Source organism: Delphinapterus leucas, chromosome 2 (genome assembly GCF_059928025.1).
Source record: "Delphinapterus leucas isolate spDelLeu-1000000601 "Yukka" chromosome 2, BTC_Dleu_Yukka2, whole genome shotgun sequence".
Taxonomy (NCBI): Eukaryota; Metazoa; Chordata; class Mammalia; order Artiodactyla; family Monodontidae; genus Delphinapterus; species Delphinapterus leucas.
In genome coordinates, this window is record NC_143130.1 from 167,874,883 (window position 1) to 167,899,739 (window position 24,857).

General features: G+C 46.8%; 2 protein-coding genes across 4 annotated transcripts in view; one reads left to right on the forward strand and one right to left on the reverse strand.

Moving 5' to 3' along the window:
• The first annotated feature begins 631 nt into the window (after positions 1-631).
• PSMC1 (proteasome 26S subunit, ATPase 1) lies at positions 632-13,744 on the forward strand. Its single transcript, XM_022576296.3, has 11 exons — positions 632-688; positions 3,849-3,902; positions 4,504-4,600; positions 6,228-6,352; positions 6,964-7,149; positions 7,338-7,466; positions 8,555-8,651; positions 10,825-11,014; positions 11,495-11,646; positions 12,221-12,375; positions 13,385-13,744. Exons 1-11 carry the CDS (start codon positions 686-688, stop codon positions 13,517-13,519), a joined length of 1,323 nt encoding a protein of 440 aa, XP_022432004.1. The 5' UTR covers positions 632-685; the 3' UTR covers positions 13,520-13,744.
• Positions 13,745-15,419: 1,675 nt separating this feature from the next.
• The window catches only part of NRDE2 (NRDE-2, necessary for RNA interference, domain containing), a 46,266-nt gene continuing 36,828 nt past the window's right edge, over positions 15,420-24,857 (reverse strand). For all 3 annotated transcript variants that reach the window (XM_022576291.2, XM_089908115.1, XM_030761936.2), the window contains 5 exons: positions 22,991-23,377; positions 21,282-22,210; positions 19,609-19,747; positions 16,345-16,416; positions 15,420-15,826 (listed from right to left, as the gene is read on the reverse strand). In XM_022576291.2, the coding sequence (XP_022431999.2) occupies positions 15,701-15,826; positions 16,345-16,416; positions 19,609-19,747; positions 21,282-22,210; positions 22,991-23,377 (1,653 nt within the window). In that variant the 3' untranslated portion in view covers positions 15,420-15,700. The remainder of the gene's footprint in view (positions 15,827-16,344; positions 16,417-19,608; positions 19,748-21,281; positions 22,211-22,990; positions 23,378-24,857) is intronic.

Below are 24,857 nucleotides of genomic sequence, written 5' to 3' on the forward strand. Positions count from 1 at the left end.
GAAATCAGACAAATAAATCCATCTCTCCAGTTCAGCGAGATGCAGCATTTTGAGCACCTGTTATGGAAGTTTCCAGAGGCCAAAAGGATGCTTGCCATCTTTCTGATGTTCTGATGGACGTAATAAATAACGAACTTTACAAACTGGGTGCACGATGAGGACTTTTAAGACAACATTTGGTATCATCACAAGTCATCAAAAAAAAACCAAAAAAGATTTAGATGATTCATGAGACAGCCTCTCAGATGAGCAGATTAATTCCAGAGACCAAATCAGAGCTTAAATGTTGGTGCAAAAGTATATGTTAACTTCTCAGTTCCAAATGCCAGTCCAGTTCTTGGAGAAGTAAGTAAAGGTCTTCCCAGCTTGATTTTTGCATATTAAAAAAAATTATATTTTCACAGTTGTCTTAGTTTGACAGTCGAGGTCATTGTCTTAAGTTGTTGACAATAACCTAATAACTGCGATTAAAATTATTTTTCAAGTTAAATATTTATAAGGCTCAAATCTCGCTTGTAAGTTAGCGCATCATTGCCCACCCGCTCGCACAAGCCCTGAGAGCTCATTGGTGCGTGCGGGATTTGGTTCCTATCGGCCTCCGTGGAGTCCCTCGTCAACTTCCGCTTCTGACGGGCCGCCGAGGCGGTGCACTTCCGGCAGCTGCGGCTCGAGCGGCCGAAGCAAGATGGTGAGTGACTAAGGGTTTCGGCTGGTAGTGGCGGTGCGACGGGGTCGAGGCGGCTGCCGGAGGCACTCGGTCCACCCGCCGGCCCGGTGTCCTGGGGCGGGCCTTATCCCGGGTCCCCGGGGCCGGGGCTGGGCACGGAGGGTCCCCCAGGCGGGCCACGGGGGCGGCGGAGCAGGTCAGGTGGCCCGGCCTCACTCCTCCGCCGGCCAGGGCTCTGACAACCGGCGCGGGGTGTTTCGGCGGGAGCCTGCTCGAGTAACTGGGACGAGGGCTTTCGGAGCCGCGCAAGTGGAGGGATGTGCGGCTTGAGCGGAGGGAGGGATTCGCTCCAGCTGAGGAGGGAGAGCGAGTCGTGGGATACCGCCCGGAGTTGGAGGCATTTGACGGAGGCCTTAAGATGCCTTTCTAACAGGTGGACCTTGGAGGGAAAGGCCCCGTGGTGCGCTAGTAATAATAAAAGCAGCTAGCATTTATTCATTAGTTCGCGGATTGATGCTGCACTTTGGTGGAGGGAGGGCCCAGGCTCTGCTCTAGGCGCTGGGGATACAGGGGATGAGCGTGACTGACCTAGTCTCTGCCTTTTGGAGCTTACATTCTCAAGAAGGCAGACAAAAAATAGAGGAAGGGATATGTGATATGACGTCGGGGCGGGTGGCCGTCGCTTAGGGCTGTTCCGCAGAAGGGGATAGGATGGGGAAGGGTGGCTGTTTTACATAGGATGTCAGCGAGTCCCCATGAGGAGGTGAGATTTGAGCAGAGATCTAAATGAAATGAGAGAGTAGCCTATGCAGATACCTGAGGGAAACTGGTCCAGGCAGAAGCAACAGCAAGTGCAAAGGGCCTGAGATGGGAATGTGTTTGGCCTGTATCGTGAACAGCAGGAAGTCCCGACCACAGTCTTACAGGTCTTAGAAGGACTTTGCGGTAGCAGTATTCTAGGTATGATAAACACGTGGCAGGTACTTTTCCAGCATTGGGTCATTATCCTTCTCAACAGTCCCTTGAGGTAATTATTATTAGAGGAAACTGAGACAGGGTAAGCAGCTGTGCTAGAACACAAACCCTGTGGGTCTTTGCTATGAGGTACTAGTTATCCAGGCAGTAGAGAAACACAGGTATTGGTGTCCCGTGGACCTGAGTGTGATTCCTGGCTACCTCTCTGACAGCTTTGTGACAACAGGCAAGTCACTTTCTCTCTCTAAGCCTTCATTTCCTTATCTGTAAACTAGGGGTAATGATGGTGTCAACCTCATAGCGTCTGTAAGAATAAAACGATATGATACCCTGAGAATGTTTAGCACGCTGCTTGGCATATAGTGTAACGCATATACTTGTTATTATTTGAGACTGAGAAACATCACATAAATGGCCCAGACATGAAGAAGTTCAGGACCGACTCAGGAAAACATCCTCCAGTGGGGCCAGACTTGTAGGATCATGGGAAAGGTAGATGAACCTGGGAAAAGTTAGTTGCAGCCAGTTTGGCAAGGGCCAGTTATGCCAAGCTAAAGAGTTTGGACATTACACTCTAAATGTTAGGGAGCAGTTGAAGGTTTTTGAGGAGATTTAAAGGATCGGCTCTTTGCTGTAGGCGGTAATAATTGGATTGGTGAGGGAAGAAACTGGACCTGGAAATCTCAGTTGGGAGACTAGAGCCCAAATAAGATATGATGGCCTGGACAAAACAGAGACAGCGTGTGGACAGGAGAGAGAGTGAGGAACTGAACCAGAGTGGATTTGTTTCAGAGCCCAGACTTTATAACCAGACTGACAAAATCCTGACCCTGACATTTCTTATTCACCGATGATATTGTATTGAGTAGGTACTATGAGTCATGCAAATTTGAAGTGTTTTACGTGCATTACTTCATTTTCAGCAACAAATAGGAGCTAATACCATCCCCACTTTACAGTTAAGGAAACCAAGGCTCAGAGAGGTGGCTTGACTTACCTGAGGTCACATAGCCTATTAGAATGAAGTCGGAATTCAAACCTGGATACATTTATTTCCTTAGCCCGTGTTCTTAGGCTTGTTGCAGTTCCTCATCTAGAAAGTAGTAGTAATGAACCCTACCTCGAAGGATTGTCCGGGATTAATGCGGTAGTGAAGGAGAACGTCTAGTACAGACTTAGGCGCATCGTAAACATCTCAGACGTCAGCTGCCCCAGCCAACAGCACACTTCCTTAGGGGTGTAATTGATTGTGAAAGGCCTGCAATTTGGACGGCTTATTGCAGTAAAACTAATTCTATTTCCCAAAATTTCTCAGAGCCTTGAATTACCTTCTTCAGAATAAAGTGCAAAGTTTTAAGAATCCTGCATGTTGGGAAATAGATTTGACTTTAACTCTTTCAGGTAACGATGAGAGGGTTGTTTCGTCCTGATAATGAAGCTGGTGCTGTATTAATTTAGAGGAAGTGATTTGAGGGGACAGAGGGCCCCTCTAGTCAAGTAAATTCACTATTGCTCATTTCAAATGCCGTCATTTCTGAGACACTGCTCTGTGTGAAACATTGTCCTGTAACTGAAGGGTCTGTTTTAAAGTCAGAAATCCCACTGAACTTATTAATACACTAAGTTCTTGGTAGCTTAAGGTGATTCAACATTTTAGATTGGGAAGAAGGACCTGCCCGAGCACTGCAGGCTTTAGGGATGGGAGGTATTTAAGCTGCCATTGAAAGGAAAGTCTCCTGGATCTTGGCGTGATGCTAGTAAGGAGTAAGTGACTGACAAGTGATTGTTGAGTAGGTTAAATGATTTAGCTTTCATGGCCCAATTTCATGAAATACGCTCTTGGTGGCCTCAGCCAGGTAGTTTTATATTAGAGAGTGTCAGGCTCTATACCTTCCTTTCAAGAAAGGGTGGTCTTAAGATCTTAGTCTCATAATGACACATTAGTTATATCTGTTTCTTAATAGAGTTGTCCTTGATTTAAGATGCAGTCTGTGGCAAGGCGCACCATTGATCTAACAGCTTTCCAGGAAAAAGAAATTCTGCCACATTAAATGTACACGTTGACTGCAGGGTATATCTTGAGTTCAGAAATAATAAAATATGGGGAAGTGTTGGTGTCTTAGAATCGCAGGAGAATAAGAAGGATTTTTTGAAGTGATCATATTCTGAATTTATACCTCTGTCTTAATTTTTTTCTTTTTTTCAGGGTCAGAGTCAGAGTGGTGGTCATGGTCCTGGAGGTGGAAAGAAGGATGACAAGGTAAATAAATAAGAAGCTAGATATGTCTGTCATGTGAGTAAATTGCGGAAAATGTCAGATCTCAGCTGAGAAGTTCTTTGGGGATTCATGAATTTTAAAATGCAAAATAAATTATCTCTTCCTTTAACCAGCCTAGCCTACAGATACAATACCCTTTTCGTGTTTTACAAAAGATTATTGACCGTCACGTAGGTATTTATTAATTAATGATTTTTAAAGGTGTAAAATTAATAACGTTACAGAAGTGTTAAAATAAATTGCCTGTGATTTTAGTGTTTAATATCCTTAGGTGTGAAGACTTGTGTCAAATCATTTCACCTCAGACTTCTGGCATATTATTCTGAATTCTGACTTCTGTTCCTTATTGAATGATCTATCAGTGTGTATTATAATAAAGAAAGATCAGTTACATTCACATATTAACATTGCAGGAATGTAAAAACAGATTTTGGGGTTTTTTTAGGACAGTCTTTAATAACATCCTAAAAGATGAGGAAAATTATATTACCTGAAAATAGATGATGGTCCCGCATAAGTAAGTTTGTGTTTTAATATGATTTCTGTATGATTTTTTTTTTCCTTTCTATTCTAAAAACTCAAGGACAAGAAAAAGAAATATGAACCTCCTGTACCAACTAGAGTGGGGAAAAAGAAGAAGAAAACAAAGGGACCAGATGCTGCCAGCAAACTGCCCCTGGGTAATGACATGGTTCCGATTCCTAGGGGGACTAGCTCTGTGTGTGTAGCTTAGAGGTCTGAATGTGGAGACAGGAAATAGGGCGTGGTTGAAGCTCTAGGTCTGTGACTTTGTGGGACATTCTCTAGGTTGGAATAAAAGCTATATTTTGGTTTTAACAGTATACACAGGATACGACTGTTATTCATTTTAAGAAATTCCATTAATTTCCTCTAAATAACCAGCTCCTCTAGTGTATTAGAGTACAGGGTTAGATTAGAAAACTCAGGTTGAGCTTGGTTACCTTAGAGATACCTTAGAGATAAGATACACTTATTTCATGAAGAAATGGAATTTAGTGTATTGGAACTCACAGCATTGCGATGCCTGAACATAAAGTGCCTGGACCTCACCCAGCCCACTGCTTCATCCTCAGCCTCTTGCACTCCCCTTGTGTGTCGTTCTTCACACTGCCCTGCCTTGTGTCCTTTGAATCTCCTGCATCAGGGCCTTTGCTTCCCTCTGCTTAAAAATGTTCTTCCCCCAGTCCTTCCCGTGGCTGCCTGCTTCTCATCCCTTCAGGCTTCAGCTCAAATACCTCTGCCATCCTCATCTATCATCTAAACAAGTCTATTCCTGCTTAGATGCAATAAAATAATTTTTAAAATATTGCTTGGTTAAAAACAGAGTCAGACAGTAAAAAAATGTGCCATTAACCTACCGTAGTGAATCAATATGGTATTGATAAAGAACAGATCATCAGATCCCCAGAAAAGCATATAAAATTCAAAAACAGAGTCAAGTTATAGATAACTAATATGTGGTAAAGGTGACATTTCTGTTCTGTGGAAGAGGATGGGTTATTTAATATAAATGGCTGGTATCTTTTATTTGTTATTGAGAGAAAATGAAATTAGACCCCTTGCTCTTTCCCAGATGAGTTAGATATACATATGTAAATAAGTAAATAAATGAAAATTCAGGAATACATTTAACCTTAGGGGAGGAGAGACCTTTTGAAGAAGCCAAGAAACCCAGAAACTACAAAAGAAAAGTTGTCTATATAAATGTTAAAAGTCCTATGTAGCACGAGACTTTAGGCCAAAAGAAACAACATACGAGTGTGGAAAAAAATGTTTGCACGTATGTTAATATCCCCAGTATTTCATAATCCTCCTATAAATGAATGTATGTGTTACAGCTAGGGTGCAACAACCTATACTGACTGAACAGCACCTGCAGCTATCTTTATTAGCACCTGTGGGGAATAATAAACCAAAGCAAACTACCTTTTTGGTCAATGAGTTTTTTCTTCTTTGTAGACAGTTACCACATGTCATTTATATTATCTGTTTGGTCATAGGCCTCATCCCCATTATTATTGGGTTGGCCCGAAAGTTCATTCGGGTTTTTCTGTAAGATGTTACAGAAAAAACCGAACGAACTTTCTGGCCAACCCAATACATAAAATCCCTCTCCCCTTTGCATTTAGGCACCTACTTACTTCGGGTCACCAAACTTTGAATTTTTCAGTGTCTGTCCAACTAAACTAAGTTTAAGTGTTAACTTCTTTTTGTTCTTAAGGATGAACCGAATTAATTGCAAACTTCAAGCTCCAAGTATAATAAAACTTTCTTTTTTAATTACAGTGACACCTCACACTCAGTGCCGGTTAAAATTATTGAAGTTAGAGAGAATTAAAGACTATCTTCTCATGGAGGAAGAATTCATTAGAAATCAGGAACAAATGAAGCCTTTAGAAGAAAAGCAAGAGGTAAATTGAGAAATTACTGTAACTTGTTTTTTTTTACCAATTGAATTCTACTTAGAACTTAAAACTGTTAATGAATAAATGAAATTCATTTTCTGGCTTTAATGAATTATTATATAGCTGCCTTTTTAAAAAAAATTTTAAGTTTATTCATCGATTGATTGATTGGTGGCTGCGTTGGGTCTTCCCCATTGGGTCTTCGTTGCTGTGCGCGGGCTTTCTCTAGTTGCTGCGAGCAGGGGCTATTCTTTGTTGCGGTGCATGGGCTTCTCATGGCGGTGGCTTTTCTTGTTGCGGAGCACGGGCTCCAGGCACACGGGCATCAGCAGTTGTGGCACGCGGGCTCATTAGTTGTGGCTCTCGGGCTCTAGAGTGCAGGCTCGGCAGTTGTGGCACACGGGCATAGTTGCTCCACAGCATGTGGGATCTTCCCAGACCAGGGGTCGAACTCGTGCCCCTGCATTGGTAGGCGGATTCTTAACCACTGCGCTACCAGGGAAATCCTTAGCTGCCTTTGAAAAGTACCAACTGCTTTGTGACTCTAGTGAACTGTCAGCATCGTCTACTTTTTAGGTCTAATCTGCTTTTCCTTCTTGGCCTCTACTCTCATGTAGGAGGAAAGATCAAAGGTGGATGATCTGAGGGGGACCCCAATGTCGGTAGGAACCTTGGAAGAGATCATTGATGACAATCATGCCATCGTGTCTACGTCTGTGGGCTCAGAACACTATGTCAGCATTCTTTCATTTGTAGACAAGGATCTGCTGGAACCGGGCTGCTCGGTCCTGCTCAACCACAAGGTAAGTTGATAGCCTAAGAAAGCCCGTCGGAGTGCTTGCTTCTTGCTTGCAGATCCGTCCACCTGTCCCGTGGAAGTAGATCACCAGAGCACTCCAAAGGGTAGAGAAAATTCTGTGATTGCCATTTCATTGTAAGTGGATTGTGTGAACCTTACATGCCTGTGTTAAAGCTTAATGTTCCCTGTTAGGTGCATGCTGTGATAGGGGTGCTGATGGATGACACGGATCCCTTGGTCACAGTGATGAAGGTGGAAAAGGCCCCCCAGGAGACATATGCTGATATTGGGGGGTTAGACAACCAAATCCAGGAAATTAAGGTATGTCAAGGAACCAGCTCTGGGGTTTTATTATGTATTTATTTATTTAAAAATATTTATTTATTTACTTGGCTGCTCCAGGTCTTAGTTGTGGCATGCGGGCTCTTTAGTTGCGGCATGCACGTGGGATCTAGTTCCCTGACCAGGGATTGAACCTGGGCCCCCTGCATTGGGAGCTTGGAGTCTTAACCACTGGACCACCAGGGAAGTCCTGAGCTCTGGCTTTTTAGACCTTTGGTTTCTTAACTGCTGTCTCATTTAGGGTGCGTGGAGTTGTTTTGCGTGTTTTATTTTTTCTTTATTGATCAGACCAGTAACTGACTCCGACCTTACTAGTGGTGGTGTTTTGTGTTGTTAATACTGAGTTAGGTAATAGAAGTAAGTATAAATTGTATGATAGTTCCTGCAGCAGCAGCAGCCTAATACTTTTTACGTGTAATGTTTAATAATTATCTGTGTGAACATGTTTCCAATTGTACTGACTTCAGCTGTGGCTATCCAGAAACCCCCAGTGATGTCTGGGGGTAGGGTGAGTGGCACACACTTGCACAGTGCTGGCGTCTAGAACGTTAACCCCAGCTCCTGCCATGGTCCTGGGGTCAGGGGCATGTGGTGGGCCAGCCCTCTGCAGGTTCTTTCATCTGCAGGGAGGTCATTCAGAGTGATCACAGATCTCCACTGGTGACTCTCAGACAGCTGGGAAATAGCCATCATGTCCCTTGGTGGTCACAACAGAAAATCTTGCCAGCTCCTGCCTGCAGTTTCATTGAAAAGGGTGAATTTTAGCTTTAAGTTTCTTTTGCTCAGGAAGGGCTTAAATGTTACTCAAGGTTGACTTTTACTGGGAAATGAAAGGGAAATTGGGTGCTATTAGGAAGAGGGGATCAGTGCTGGGAGCTCAGGTAGGACAGAGGTCCTCTTCAATATGTCCTTGCTGCTGGTGGAAGTCAAACGTTGTCTCTAACAAGAATAATTGAAATTTTAGCTTATTTTTTTGAAAGTGAGGTGTACCCATGATGTCAGTGAATGAATCTGATAAATTTCAGTAAGAAAGCCTTTTATTTTTACCAAGTGTCTGTTTTCTTTAGGAATCTGTGGAGCTTCCACTCACTCATCCTGAATATTATGAAGAGATGGGTATAAAGCCCCCTAAGGGGGTCATTCTGTATGGTCCACCTGGCACAGGTATGTGTGCTCTGTGTTGGTCACTTTCCAGGCACTGAGCTCATCTCTTGAGCAGCAGCATTAGCTGGTTATAGTGACTTAGCTCTTGAGTGAGGATGCCACACTTCCTTAGTTTGAAAATGTGCTCTAAGCAGCATTTTGGACATTTCTGAATAAGCAGCTCCTCTGGAAACATACCTATTGCATGGAAGTATATATTTCTGTATAACAGGTGTACTAAGAAACTGAACTATCTTAGGCTTGTAATTGTAGACTTAACAGAGTTCATGTGTTAAAAACAATAGTAGGAATTACAACAGAAGGTAAACACCAGCAGGCACCCCCCCAAAATGCCTGCTCGATGTGAATGCATTTCCAGTTCCCCAGCACACCTGTTGTATACTCAAATGTGCTAGATTTATATGTTGTAAAACATAATGCCTTTAAATATTTTAAAGAGTAATGTGAGTCTGTTGAAAATATTTTGTAAGAAAAAATAAAAATAAACAGGGTGCTCAACTTTGGCTGTACGTTGGAATCACCTTGGGAGCTTTAAAAAATACTGATGGCTGCTCCCATCCCTGAAGATTCTGATCTGTTCATATGGAGTGTGGCCAAGCATCAGCACCTTGGTGGAGGACCACTGTTTTAAAAGCTATCCTGTGCTGTTCAGATTAGGTTCATCCTCCTGGTCCATTGGTACTGAATGAGTCTACCATTGGATGAATAAATGGATAAAGATAAAAATGCATATACATATCTGGTTCATTATGCAGTAAGTTGACCTGAGTAAGTTGTATAGTCATTGCTATGTAAATTCCAAAGGAAGAGAGGTTATTTGATTGAGTGAACTGAAGCCATGTTGCCAAGAGGGTCTGTACTGAGGATTGCCCACGCTGGAGGGACAGGGAGCCAGCTGTACCCTGAGGCAGGGAGCTACTGTAGCCTGTCATTTTATAGCCCAGGGAAGTGAGTTTCAGAGAGGCCAGCGGCTAGCCCAAGGCCCCATTAGCTCTGGGAATTGAGCTGGTACCAGGGCTGGAGTTGGAACACAGGCGTTCTGACCCGCAGCCGTGAGCCTTCTTTGGGGCACATGTGCTGACAAGGGCTGGAGTGGAGTACCGGGTGTCAGCCCTGTCGGGAGGAAGAGGAGACTGGTTCAGGGATCCCTCTGGCCATTGAACATCCCGGCAGCTGAACCTGGCTGCTTCTGGATTGTAAGATCCCATCCACTTAGAAGGTCCTTTTGGTCTTCTGTCAGCCATCCTTAATGATGCTCTCAGGAAGCAGTCCAGCCCTCTAATAGGCATTTGAACCTGCCACTCTGACTGCCCGGCTGAGGGAACGCCATTGCCCCATCTTGTTGCAGAGCTTAACTCCCTGTCCTCCTTCCCGCTTGCACGAAATCTTTTGTGTCACTCACTCGCCTGCCGGCCTCCTCCCCTCCCCTTACAGGCCTGAGGGTGGTCCTCTGCCAGCTCTGCCTCTAACTGCCTCTGTGTCCTGAGGTGACAGCCCAGACCTCACCATCAAAGGGGCCATGGTCTTGAGCTCAAAAGTTCTCAAGTTGGTACTCTTTGCTTACTCTTGTTATTGATCTGAAGGAGGAATATCAGGGAACAAAGCAGGGTTGGAAATGTCAGGTCTTCCCTGAGATCAGTGAGGAACGTCCCATAAGGGCACACCACAAAGAGAAAAGTCTCTTGAGCTTTCAGCAGCTCACAGCTGTGGGCTTCATCAGGAGCTGGTCTTGGTTCAGCTGACTGAGCCCTGGGACAAGCCCACAGCAACGTCTTCAGGAAGCCCCAGGGCACTGCAGGCCCTGCTCAGGGACACTATGTGTCCTTCGGTCAAACCTAGGGCTTCCGGGCTTTTTTTTCATCACTGATAGTTTTGTAGGCGTTGAGTTTGGTTCTCTAACCCTGGTTGCATAGGTCAGGTTAATATTATATGCAACTTTGCAGTAAAAAGTATTTTCTGACATTATCATGATGAATTTAGGAAGATGGTTAAAAATAATCAAAATGTTTTTTAGGTTTTTTTGAATTTCCTCTTGTCTGCTTTGGAGAACAGAATGCTTTTCATAGAGGGATCCTCCCATTCTTGATGTCTTTTTAAGGTGACAATGAGAGTTTTAAAGTTAAAACAGCACTTGAGGTTTTTTTTCCCCTTTTCCTCTTTCAATCTAAAATAGGTAAAACCTTACTAGCCAAAGCAGTAGCAAACCAAACCTCGGCCACTTTCTTGAGAGTCGTTGGCTCTGAACTTATTCAGAAGTACCTAGGTGATGGGCCCAAACTTGTTCGGGAACTGTTTCGCGTTGCTGAAGAACATGCACCGTCCATCGTGTTTATTGATGAAATTGATGCTATTGGGACGAAAAGGTAGACTTTCTCTTACCTCTTTTGTGTTATTTAGAGGTAAAAACCATATGGTTCTTCTCTGAGAATGCCCGACCGCTGGGCACTCCCTACATGGCCTGCATGTTGGTTTGCCACAGTCCGTACTGGGTCGCTTCCATGGATTCTTTAGGCTCTGCTCTCCCACGTGCCAGGTAACAACTACCCGGCAGTTGATTGGTCAGTCAGTAGCCATGCCTTGAGCACCCGCTCTGAGCATGGCACCATCCTGACTCTGGCGACACAGCCATGAGGATGAGTCTCTGCCCTTGAGGAGCTCAATTGTGGAGACTGAGTAAATCACATAATTTCAGGCATGAAAACCGCTACGAAGAAAATAATGTGTTGTTTATCTTGGGCTTTGGGAGGGTGTGACATATAGGCTGAGACAGAGCTGTGTTTTGTAATCCCCTTTAACAGGAAGATCAGTTGGGGCTTCACTTCTCCCTCACTTCTTTTCCAAAGGTATGACTCAAATTCCGGTGGTGAGAGAGAAATTCAGCGAACAATGTTGGAACTGTTGAACCAGTTGGATGGGTTTGATTCAAGGGGAGACGTGAAAGTCATCATGGCCACAAACCGGATAGAGACTTTGGACCCAGCACTTATCAGACCAGGTCACATTTGCTTTGGTTTCATTGTGGAGAATGAAGGTCCTATGTGGATTTGTATTTCTTAGGAGCACTTTGGGGAGAATATAAATGATATGTGTAAGGCAAATACTGCCTGGAAACTTAGAATAATTCACCAAAACTGTGTTCCCTTGAGATAATCGTGATGTAGTCTGTGTACCTTGGCCCTTTTAGCCTCGAGACGCCTTTTTTTTTTTTTTTTTTAAAGAAATATGACAGCTCAGGTCCATTTTTTACATTCAGGTAGTACCAAAAGAAGCAGTAGCTAATTTTACTGTCTTTTGTAATGTTTTTAACATGATTGATCTGTCCTTTTCCACTAACTGTGCCATTTAGGAATCTCTCCTTTCGTTTGTTTCCCAAAGTACCAGAGCAGAGAGGATTCTGTAAATGAGATGAATTCAAACGTTGATATTTACAAACTACAGACATGAGTGTTCACTTTTTAAGATCTGGACCTCCTTCCATAGGACACTATGTGACTGAGACCACTCATGTGGAGACTAAGGCCTCTCCCGGGGCCCCCAGGAGTGTGACTGAAAACCTTTTATACCCACAGGCCGCATCGACAGGAAGATCGAGTTCCCCTTGCCCGATGAAAAGACGAAGAAGCGCATCTTTCAGATCCACACGAGCAGGATGACACTAGCAGACGACGTAACCCTGGATGACTTGATCATGGCTAAAGATGACCTCTCTGGTGCCGACATCAAGGTGAGGACCTGGGCTGGATTGTACCTCTTTGTTTTATCATATGTGTATGAGTTTGGACGTGTCTTCCCAGATGACCAGAGTTTAAAGCAAGGCCTGGCAGCACTGCATACGGCCACAGCCTGCCTTCTGGGGGAGGACCTGGGTTGATGCCATGGTTAGGTAGGGGCGGCACACACAGGCTGTTTCACGCTGGTGCCTGCACTGAACTGCGTATCCCTGGCATCTATAGAACTAGGTTAGTGTCTCAGTTGGGGAGTAAATCTCTCCTTTTAAAATTTAAATTACCTTAAAATTCTGCACCAACTTTTTATTTAGAAAAATTTCAAGCCTTCAGAAAAGTTGCAACAAAAACACCCACATACTCATCACCCCCATTTACCAAATGTTACCCTTTTACCTGTTTCTTCTCTCTGTATGCAGAAACACTCTCTCTTCTGAACCATCTGAAATAAATATCCTAAAGGCCATAACCAGATAGAACCGTCAGTGCCAGGATTGTGTTTTTACCATATCATGTTGCTTGGGTTCTTGTTTTACTTTTGGCAAGTAATTGTTGAGAAAATAAATATATTAGAATAAATACTGTACTAAAACTTGTAAATATTTAACCAGAAAATACAAGTTCTCTTCTGACTATAGGTAAATGAAATGGATGTACACTCTATGTGGGCTCTAAATTTCTGGAATAATTTTATCTATTTCTTAGGAAGATTACTGCCTTTAATGAAAGCAGGGCTGTGAGAACTTACTGGCCTGCCAGGCCACACGGCGGGGGTTGGAACCCGAGCCAGTCCTCTTCCTTAGTGAAATATTCCCAGTTTAAGCCACTTCAGGTCCTTTGAGGAAATAATTAGAATGTTTAAAACATTTAAAAAAATCTAATCGTTCCCAAATGGTTTGAGAACTTCGTGTTTAGGTTGGTTGCCTACACCAGATTTCAAAATAGCACTCTCTGAATTGTTAGAATAAAAAGTATTTCACTTTCTGAACACACTGTTCCTTCTTACAGGCAATCTGTACGGAAGCTGGTCTGATGGCCTTGAGGGAACGTAGGATGAAAGTAACAAATGAAGACTTCAAAAAGTCTAAAGAAAATGTCCTTTATAAAAAACAAGAAGGCACCCCTGAGGGGCTCTATCTCTAGTGGACCACAGTTGCCTTCCAGGAAAAGGTTGGAAGTGTGTCGACCCCCCTCAGAGGTGTGAGGTTGGGGAAGTTGCCCAGGAGTCCATGTTGTGGTTGATCTTCACTAGCACAGCACCCCGAGTACCTTTTGAATGTGATGTGTAGGATGCCCGTCCAGCCCTCTTCGTATGTTGCTCGCGTGCAGCGCTCTCTTGCCAATAAAGCGTGCTCTTTCTCAAACAAACACTGAATCCTGTTTCTGGGCCCTCCACACCGCCTGCTCAGTGGCAGCAAGTCGATGGATCTGGGTGCTAAGGAAGCTGGCTGACCAAAAGGACTGTAGACTTCAATACCTGCTGCCCCGTCACACCCCCAGAGCTGGTGGCAGTTGTTCAACAGCAGCTGATGGGAAAGCAACGAGCATACGTAAATAGCCGGCTGTCTTTGTTGCTTAAGCAACAAGGGCTGAGGAGTCCCTACAGCCGTGGCTTCCCTTTTGGAAGGTCGGTGGAGCATGTGGGCTCTCAGCGCTCTGGAGGCAGGAAGGAGGTGTCGCTGTTGCTAAGAGACTGAGGCTCCTACAAGAGACCTCAAAAGGGCAGGGCTGAAGAGTCCCATACCAGCCCTGCCATCCCTTGTTCTCGGGTTCAGAACCTGATCCCTCCCAAGAGTGTTCAGAAATGTGTCAAGCTTCCCCTTCCCTTTTCTTTGTCTATTATTTCCTGCTCTTCTCTCATTTCAGAACAGTTCCATCTCAAAGCCTGTAAGTGGGGCAGATCAAGGAAAGCCTCCACTTGGTTGGCCAACTTCCTTGGGTGCTCCAAGATGCTCTTTAGAAAGTGCTCTAGCTCAGGGGTCCCCAGTCCCTGGGCCTCCACCTGTTGTTTGTTAGGAACCACCGGGCCGAACAGCAGGAGGTGAGTGGCAGGTGAAGGAAGCTTCATCTGCCGCTCCCCATTGCTCGCATTGGGGCCTGAACCATCCCCATCTCCCTCCCCCCCCCCACCTTCTGTGGGAAAACTGTCTTCCACAAAACCGGTCCCTGGTGCCACAAAGGTCGGGGACCGCTGCTGTAGCTGTGCTGCCCTCTGCTGCTTCTTCCCAACCAGTGTCCATCAATTTCTAGCCAAAATTCTATTCCACAGCACTGGCTTTTCTGGATGAGGTGCCAAGGAAATATGCTTTCAGCAATTCTAGAGAGCATGATTTAAAAAAAAAAAAAAAAAAGCCAGAGAGAAGCTGTCCACTTTTTAAAAAGCAGGACCTCAGAGAAGATAAAGCAATTTCCTCTCAGTCAAATGTAACTCAGTTCCTGGAAATCAAAACGAGAGCGTGGCCAACACCGCTGAAAGCCACCTTCGGCACGTGTCACGGGCAGCACTGGGTTTGGTAGGAAGGAGCTCGCTCCATTTTCCACGACTGGCTGCTGGTGAGCTCCCCGGCAGCGGGGTCCTTATTTGTTCAGGCAGTGCTTTCTACACGGTAACGTACACACAAAGTCCCCTAACAGGGCATCCTATTAGAGCCCAGGTTCTGACAGCAGGGCTGGGGAGGGGCCTGAGGGAGGGTCTAGGTCTACATTGCTCCCAAGCGATGCTGGCTGCTCAGGCCGTAGTCGAGGACGTCACTGAATAGGGTTCAGGGAGTAATGAGAACTTAACACATTTGATACAGGTGAGAATACCAAGGTTTAAACGACTCCCCACTGCTCTGGTCTGAAGATAAGGGTAAAATCTGCTAACCAGCCCAGGGGAGGAAGTCCTAGTATTGAGTAACCAGACCTTTTTTTTTTTTTGACTGCAAGACCCAGGAGACCTGGCAGGACCACCAAGGATGCCAACCGAGAAGGTACATTCACCCCAGCAGGGCTGGCGCTGGCTGGGCAGGGGAAGAGTGGACCAAACGAGAACTCGCACACCAACCATGACAGGTTCATTTATCACTTAGCATGATTCCTGTCTATGCACATATATACACATACATATATAATATGCAAAACGATGGCTTCTGTGTCATTTGCACACACAATGTGCAAGAGGTGAGAGACCAATAACCCAGACACAAACTATCAAGAAAGAAACTCCAAAGGCAGAGGTCTTAACACACTCGCATGCATGTGTCACCGTCTCTTCTGGTATCTCCTGCTCCCACGGGGCCGGCGCCGAGGCCTCGGAGGCACACCCCACTCCCCTCCTGGTCTCTAGTCCTCAAGCAGAAGCTCCAGCTCCTCCAGCGGCAGGCGCACCCGGAGCTCCTTCTCCGTCATCAGGTCCAGGATCTCCTGCATCTCATCGGGGAAGTACTCCACGGCATCCAGGTACAGCACCTGGGGCCGGAGAGCAACATCCTCGTCAGCCGGCCGCTCCCTCCAGCTGCCCCGCTACAGCCCACGCTCCCCTTGCTGTCCTAACCCAGCAACACCCTGACGTGCTTCAGGAAGGGCTGAACTCAAAAGCAGAGGGAAAGTGAGTAAACTCGAAGTGAGACCCTCTCTTTCCAAAGTGGGGCCGGCAGCTGTTGGCAGACACTGCGGTCACCATCAGTCTGGTCTCTGAACGTCTCCTGACTTGGGCTGTACAGGGCAGAGCTGGGACGCGGATCCCAACGCTCTCAGCATCTGGGCTGAGCTTTGGGCAAGTGTTGGGCACCAGCCGCCTACAGCAACGCTTCCATGAAACGCCAGCTCCAGTGCAGGGAAAGGACACAAATGCCCCTCCGTCTCCAAAGGGGATACTTTGACTATGGAAAGGCCTGGAAAGTGCCCTGTCCCCACGACACTGACTGGATGAGGCTTGGCAGGGAGGTCCTTGGGAATCTGAAGAGACCATGGCCTTTAGAACTCACCTTTGCCCAAGGACAATTCTGAAGTGCTTTGTAGAACACACCTTTGCTTCTTTCTTTATTTCCTAAGGAAACCTGAGGCAAGGGGAAAAAATACAAAAATGACGAAAGAGAATCCAAGGCCATCCCGGTACTGATCCACCCGGGGCACTGCCACAGTGGCTGATGGGTGGTATGGGTCCATGTACCACGGGATGCCCTCAGGGGCCACTGCTGTGTCTCAGTGGGCCTGGAGTTGACCTTTAACACTTCTGACTTGTTTTCGTCTCCTCCATCACTGTGGGCCATCACACCTGGCATTACTAAGAGTGCCTAGAACGAGGCCTGCGCATGAGGTGAGGGTGATAACTTTACACAGAGAAAATATTTGCTTTAATACTTGCCATTTTTTGAAAACTATCTTAGAGAAATGAGGTAACCAGGATTACTGAATCAGTAACCTTATCAAAAGCAAATTTCGCGTCAAAAATTTCAGTCTGAGAGCGTGCAGGTATTCAGCACGTTTTTAATCTGAGCACATTTTTATACTGATATAAAATCCTCATATCTTGTATCAACTCACAGACAGGCGCTTTTTCCACACCTGCTGTGGAAGCCGGAGCAGCGTGTGTCCTCCCCTCCATATCCCCGGGCCTCTCCCAAGTCTCAGGGAGGGATCTGTCCCTCCTCCAGGGAGTCACAACCCACCAGGCAGCTCCCCAGGCGGGCGTCCGCAGCTGTGAACGGGCACAAGCCGAGCTCACGGAGCTGAAGTCTGTTCCTGGGCTTCCTGCCCACCCACCTCCGCCAGACTTCCCCTTCCCACAGCAGAGCTTTCTAGTGGACGCTGGCTCTGCCTACCAGGCAGCCAGGGCATGGTGTCCAGACAAGACCGGTGAGGGCTGTTGACCGACCTCTCAGAAACACGGGGGATGGCATCAAGAGACCCCTATCCACAGCTCAGGACCTCTATCTACCAAGGACAGCCTCGCCTCCTTTTCAGATCTTTCAGGTTAACTCCCACAGTCAGGAAGACTGGAACTCCGGGCTGTAACCAGCATCTGTGATAACCTTCAGGCCGGCAAGGCACAGGCCTTCCTCACCCCCTCCCAGTGCCACCCACAGAGTCAGCCGCGTGGCCCGGGGGACTCCTGCCTCCCTCCCTGGTATGAGCCTCGGCCATTCTGAGGCTGGACCTCTGAATTTATACCCAAGAAGCCAGTGTGAGCTGTCCTTTTTTCACACACCAAAATACTTCAATGTCCTCTGCTAAAATAGTAACCACACTTAAGGCTTTGTTCTTGAAAGAAGAAAAACTGTACTCCTGTACTTTCTCAACCACTGTATTTGTGAGACTCGCAGTTAACCCTGGAATCCAGCAAATCCAGGTACGTAAGTTGGCTAGCCTCAAATGAGAACTGCCCTCTGCTATCTCCTTCATCAGTCGGCCACTGGAAAACGCCTTTGCTGCATCAGGTATGAAAAGGTTAAACGCCAGGTGAAAGCGTGGTAGTGACCGTTTCTCCTCCAGGGAGCCAGAGCCACACCCTTCCACAGTGGCCCCACGGCATCCTGCCCTCTCCTGGCACTCAGAGCCTACACCTCACATTTTGGCCCTAATTTGATTTTTTCACTGAGTTTATCAAAGCGTTAGGAGCTCAACCAGATGCCTCAGAAACTGCTAGGAGTTTCACTGCTCTAATTAATTCTTGGTCTGATGCTAATCTTTCCAAAAAGACAGACATTCCTTAATGGTCCCAGGCTTTTTTTCTAAGTCAACAAGAATTTTTCTGTCTACAGTCCACCCAGACTTGGCTCATGGCAGATCCTCAATGAAAGTACTACAAGTTTGCACTTCACCCTATTTGTCTCTACCTAAAAAAGACCGGAGAAGTTAAATTGGCAAGTGTGCAAGCTCTCCCTCTTTTTAAATTTAGAGTCTTTCACTGGCTTAGACTCCCAGAGTGTTAGCGCTGGAACCATTAGGGAGCATCTGGCGCGCTCCTTCAGTGAGGGCCTGACCACGGGGGTGAAGCTCAGTGGGAACCCAGCCCTCCTGCTGCACCCCAGTGGCCTCCTCTGGTAACAGGCAGGGCCCGCGTCCAGGCCGCGCATGCCCACGGACACCACGCTGGCGTCTGGACTTCTGAAGGTTTCCATTTCACACAAGGGAGTCAAGACGTAAAATCTGAGCTTTTGAGTCTGAAGAATAAACATTAAAAACACAGAAACTTCGGTGGTAATTCATCTTGATGCCGACTTCTGCCCACAAAATTGTGCCCGTTTGTCCTGGGTGTGCTGTCCTGAGACCTGTCCTTCCCTGCTACTCAGGCCTTTCAGAGGTCAGGGGAGGTGCTCCCCAATGAATTCTGGACTCTAAGAGGATGGGGGAGGCCCAAACCTCTCCTAACCCCTAACTTACGCTCTCTGTATCTCTTTACACTCTGTCAAATGTCAATGGGAAATGTTCAAATACTTTGATCAACTTCTGAGAAATTATCCTATGGAAACAATCAGAGAGAAAAATATTTATCTTCTTTTTCAGGAAGGTCACTCCTGACTTCTGAAAGGTACAATATTCAATGGAGGTCACTCTGATATGATTCAATAGCCTTGAGCTAAACAACACTCAAGTGGCCTAGAAGATTGTTTCTAAAAAAGCATGCAACTTAGCAGTAGATGTACTATAGTAAAGGAGGCCCATCCCAATGCCAAGCCTTTAAGCAAAGGCAAAGACAATTCAAGACTCCAGGAATGAAGCCCAGGAACCACCTTTCAGCCCGCACAACACATTAACAAAACTAAATGGCGTCTCACCATATTCAATCACTGTGGTACTTTTAAGTAAAAACAAAGTTGCTTTGGAAAGGTCTATTTTAAAAACCACATTCCAGACTGAATCTTATCTTTTAGTAACAAAACAGAATCAGGACCTGGAAATTCTTAGAGGCAGAACAGCAACATATTTAGGTCTCTTTCAAATGAAAGCTCTTAGACCATTTCCAAGTTGTTGACTCAACAACATCAACTAGGAGAAAGCCACGTGACATTCTGCTGCACCGAACAGCCCAGGCATCACTCCTCGCTATCATTCTACCAAAGGCCCCAGTAGAAAAGGCAACTTGTGACCCCTCCCACATCCTGAGGGACCTGACGTCATCCCACCAGGACGCCCACAGGATGAGCCAAGGCTGAGAGGGGTGCGGGCTGCTGGACACCGGCACCGCTCACTTACGAAGGAGGAGGCAGAGCTCTGCATAAACACAAAAACTCCGCATCTTTTCTTACCAAAAAATTCAAATACATTCTCCACAGTAAGGGGCACTGGCTGCCGTAGTCACTCCGCATCGCATTTTCAAACAGGGCTCTGATCCGATGTGTCAGGCCGGTCTCGGGAATGGTGGCGTAGACTTCTCTACCATCTACCCTGCAAGACAAAAGCTCACGTAACTCCAAGACAACTTCCCACACCTACGTTGCAGTGGGAAGAGATACGTCAGTGACAGCTGACGTCAGCGACAACTGGATCTGAGCACGTCGGAGGCAGTGCTGCGGCCAGGTCTGGGGACACGGGGGTGCAGGATATAATATGATGCGGCTCCTCCGGGGCCAGAGGAAGCCAGCGTCGAGGGTGCTGTGGTGTCTCCGCCACACTGGGTCGGCCTAGAAGGCACACAAACTCCCTGCTTCTCTGTTTTCTAAGGAAAACCTACCCTTTCATCAGCAGAGTGCAAATTTTACCGTATGGGAAAGAAAGACCTTTCAGTTGAAAGTAGAGTGAATAAAATCCTGACGGAAGAAGTAAAAAACAAGTAAACTGAAATACTATTCTGGACCTCCCTGGTGGCTCAGGGGTTAATAATCTGCCTGCCCACGCAGGGGACACGGGTTCGATCCCTGGTCCGGGAAGATCTCACGTGCCGTGGAGCCACTAAGCCCTTGCACCGCAGCTACTGAGCCTGCGCTCTAGAGCCCACGAGCCACAACTACTGAAGCCCGCGCACCTAGAGCCTGTGCTCCGCAACAAGAGAAGCCACCACAGTGAGAAGCCCGCACACTGCAATGAAACTAGAGAAAGCCCGCGTGCAGCAACGAAGACCCAACGCAGAAAGAGGAAGGGAGGGAGGGAGGGAGGGACGGAGGGACGGAGGGAGGGAGGGACGGAGGGACGGAGGCAGGGAGGGAAAGAAAGAAAGGAAGGAAATAAAAGTTAAAAATTATTTATTAAAAAAAAAGAGAAAGAAATACTATTCAGAGGCAATTCTGAACACTCGATTTCTAAGGTCACAGTGAAGTAACAACAAAGCTTCTGGAAGGAACAATGATGCCTAAGCCAGTATGTTCCCAAGCCTGTCGTTTAACCTTCAGATATAAAATACTGTATCCAAAAAAAAACCCAGAACATTTAAAACCTGACACTGTTATCGTCAGTAATAATAACAGAGGCCAGTAATTAGTCTGCACTCTCTTTGTGCTCGGCACTCACCCTTCCCAGCAACCCTCTGAGGTAGGTCTTTATTCCCATTTTACAGAAGGGGGAACCTACTGGAGACATGAACTGACTTGTCTAAGATCACACAGCTGCTAAGTGGAAGAGCTGGGATTTGACTCCAGATTCCAACTCCAGAGCCTGTGCTCTTACTCCCATGCTTTTACTACACCTTCTCAGACACCTGAAGACCTGGCAGTCACCACTCATGCACCATAAGCAATGCTCAGGGATCCCAAAAAGCACAGCCTAAGGAGACAGCCACAGGAGCCTCTGACGAAAGGTGTTGCTACTTGCAAGTCTCTCATTCCTTTTTCACCATGTTTTTCTACAACACGAAGAAACCCCCTGGCAGGCGTTCCAGGCCCAGGCCGCATTCACTTCTGTATTCTGGAGGCCGACTGGGTGGTGGGAACATGGCAAGCATTGCATAAAGGTTTCTGGACACACAGACAAGATGCTCTGTAATTACCTCTGCACAGTTTCCACTAGTCTTTTCCTCATTTTCTCAGCTTCAATTGCGAACAACCACGGCTCCAAGGGTTTGGCAGACCTGGTGATCGCATCGAAGAATCTTCTGGTCTTACTGGCACTGTGGGACTTATTCTGAATCTGTACATACGACCTCCAAAGAACCTGGTTGTCCGGATACAACTTTAAAGCCTCCGAGAGAGCCTCTCGCAGAGGAGCCAGAGGGTAGACGGCGACTTTCATGTGGAATCTAAGCAGGCTCGTGTGCATCAGGGTGACGGCCTCAAGGACACTGCTCAGGCTCCGGGAGCTGGCACTGCCCTCCAGACCAGGGCCCTCTGCGGAAACAGAGACCTTGTGTTTCACAAATACCTGCTCATATATCCGCACAGCAGCGTCGATCCCTATGGTCAAATACTGGAAGAGCATAAAGCATTTAACCAGGCTAATCAGGCGGCTAAAGGAATCGGCGGGAGCTGGATCGGAGACACAGCTCTCCCCCAAACAGTCCTGCAGCGCGTGTTCATAAGCCTTCCGAGCTTTCAAAATGTGAATGGCCAAGACTTGCCCGGTGTAGGGCCCGTAGGCCCCATTCTCGGTCAGTCTGGTCAATACGTGAATGGCTCGGGCTGGGGCGGCCCCTCTCACGTCCGGCAACAGCTCCACCTCCAGCTCGGCGTAGAGGAGACCAAGCTCACACAGCTCATGGTCCTTCAGTTCTCTGCTCCCTGCCATGCCGAGTGCTGTATCGAAAACTCTTCTGGCGTCCTCTGTGTTGCCGAGCAACCACTCCAGATGCGCATACTGCTTCCAGAGGCAAAAATTGTTGCGGTTGTCTGGCTCCTTGAGGAGATTCTTGGCTAGTTTTTTGCAGTTCTTTCCTTGTGATTTTAATCTCTTCTTGTTTTTAGTGTGCAGACACCAAACGACCTAAAGGTAAAAAGAAAAGAATGACTCCAAGTGCTCTGTGATATTAAAGACATCCCTTTGTACTGTCAACTGCAGAAAGCCACACAAGGTGTCTTCACTGCCTTCCTTTATCACGGGTCTGCTAAACACTTAGGCTCTCTGAGAAACAAATCAGGATTCCACCAGGGCCACAGGAGCCCCAACATGAACACATCTAGGTTTCCATCTGAAATCCCTACAAAGAAGGCTTATATACTCCACATGCTCTTCTCCAAAGATAGATGACCACCAAATTTTACTAGGCACTGTTTTAATAATACAGCCTGGTGTGTGCAACCTGCAATTTAAGCATCAGAACTTTGGGTTTTATAATTCAATACTAACCGGTGGCCAGCAGAGGGCAGAGGAGTCAACCCTAGATGAACTTCTAGCAGATAATGAAGAGCAGCATAAGTAAGTAGCTTATTTTATCTATTTTAATAAGCCCCTAAATCCTCTAACCTGGCTTAAGCTTAAGCTTGGTCCTTAACACTAACTGCTCACATAATCACAGACATCCGGTAATAAAGAGTCAACACAACAAATAGCTCCCCTCACTGACGGGCTGGACTCGCTCCCACCTTCCTCCTCTTCCCCGTGGCCCCTCAGAAGGGGCAGCCGCACACCCGGTGCCTTCGGGTCCCCGAAGGAGGAGGTGCTGTGGCTCAGAGCCCTGAAGAACACCAAGAGCCTGGCCATCCCACTGACAAACAGCGACGGGAAATGAGGTCCTCACACAGGGGAGGAGGAGGCCGGAGTTACCTTTGCAATCTCGTACCGTAACCAGGAGAAGCAGAGCTGAGACCTCTCCTTCCCTGAAAACAAAGGCATCACGAGGTGGAAGATGCTGCGGATGAACTCCTCGCCCTCTCGACTGTGACCCCTGGTCCAGTGCCGGCAACCCAGCTGGTCCGTGCGTCCGACACAGCTGACGCCGGAAAATGAAAGGTTGAGAAAAGTCAAGGGCTGTTCATCATAAAGTCCATTGTCAAAGATGCTGTTCTCATCCATGGCCAGATAGAGGCAGGAGGCCGGAGGGCTGAAGCCGGAAGGCACACCCAAGAACTGCAGAAAGGCTGCAATCAGCCGAAACTGAAGATCCGGGCTGGAAAGCTGGATCAGAGACTGTCCAATATCATCAAACAACACCTGCAACGAAGACAAAATCAAGGGACCGGACGCAACAAACAAGAAAGCCTTCACAATTTTTTCCACAATTCTTTTCAGAGGGATATACTTATGAGTCAACATTACTCAAATTAAATTTTACAGGAGCTAGTTGTCTGCAAGACGCAAAAAAGCTAGAGGCCTCCCAAGGCAAGCTGAGGGCGGGAGGGTGAGTGCCAGGGGTCCTGCAGTGCCGGCAGCGTCTCACACGTCCTGGGAATCCTCCACAGGAGGGGAACACCAAAGTGGAAACTTTCAAAGTCTCCTAACGGATTCACAGGAAATCTAAAATCACATTCACTTCTTTTTTTTTACATGCACTTCTGAGAACACACAAAATTGCTTTTCTAGTTACTTTGATAAGTTACAACTGTGAAAAATTTTTATTTTAAGATAGAAGAACTTTACTACTTTGTGGTTTCTTTGTATAAAATTGCTTCAGGAAATGAAAAATACGCTCAAAAATACACAAACAGCAGCACAGTAAAAAGGAAACTGCAGGAGCAACGGACCATGCTGAAAGCAATTGTAAGAGCCTAACACTGACTGTAACTGTTTGTAGCTGACTTCGCGTAATAACTTTAGAATGTAAGGCCACGGGGACTACACTGTGTCTCAGGTCCTGCTCATCTGACTGGTCTCTGTGGCCCTCAGCAAAGAGGAAATCAAAACACGAGCACAATAAAAGTGGACTACCTGGGACTCAGCTCATCAAAACCATCAACTAATCAGAAAGCTTTTTCTCCTCCAGGCTTTGACTAGAGAAAAAAAGCTAAGAAATTGCTCACGGCAGTAGTTTGCTCCAGAAATGAGCTTCCGGGAAACCGCCAAAATGCTGAGCCTTGAGAACTAACTTCTGAAGGGTAACCATGAACTCTGTAAAGCCATCAAACACCAAAGACCGAGCCCACCCACCCTGCCTGAAAACTTCAGCTCGGCGGGGCGGGGACCTCACGGGCAGGCTCGCCTCAGGAGGTCGAAGGTCACCGCAGGAGCAGCCATTCCCCCGGGCGCTGGCCCTTCCCTCCTGCCCAGAGGCCACCTCCGTCCTTCCTCCCAATTCTGTTTTCTCATTCTGGCCACTCCTCGAACATCCCCAGCCCTCTGGTTCCTTCACTCATGCTGATCCCTCTGCCTGGAGCCGAAGCTCTGGCATCAAATAAATACTCTCCACATCCAGGACTATTAACTGAGCGCTCACCACTGGGCAAGCTTCGTCCAGGCACTGGTGACGCAGCAGTGACAGAAACAGGAAAAGTCTCCACTCTCACGGCACGTGATTTGTAGCGAGCGAGCAGGTCAAAGCTCAGGAGCCTTGCTGCTGTAAAACCTCTCAGACTGTACTTGTGACCTGTCGCATGCCAAGCAGCACAAAGTAGACCCTTGAAGAGCACGGGTTTGAACTGGGTGGGTCCACTTACACACAGATTTTTTAACTAAACATGTCCCACAGGACCCCGTG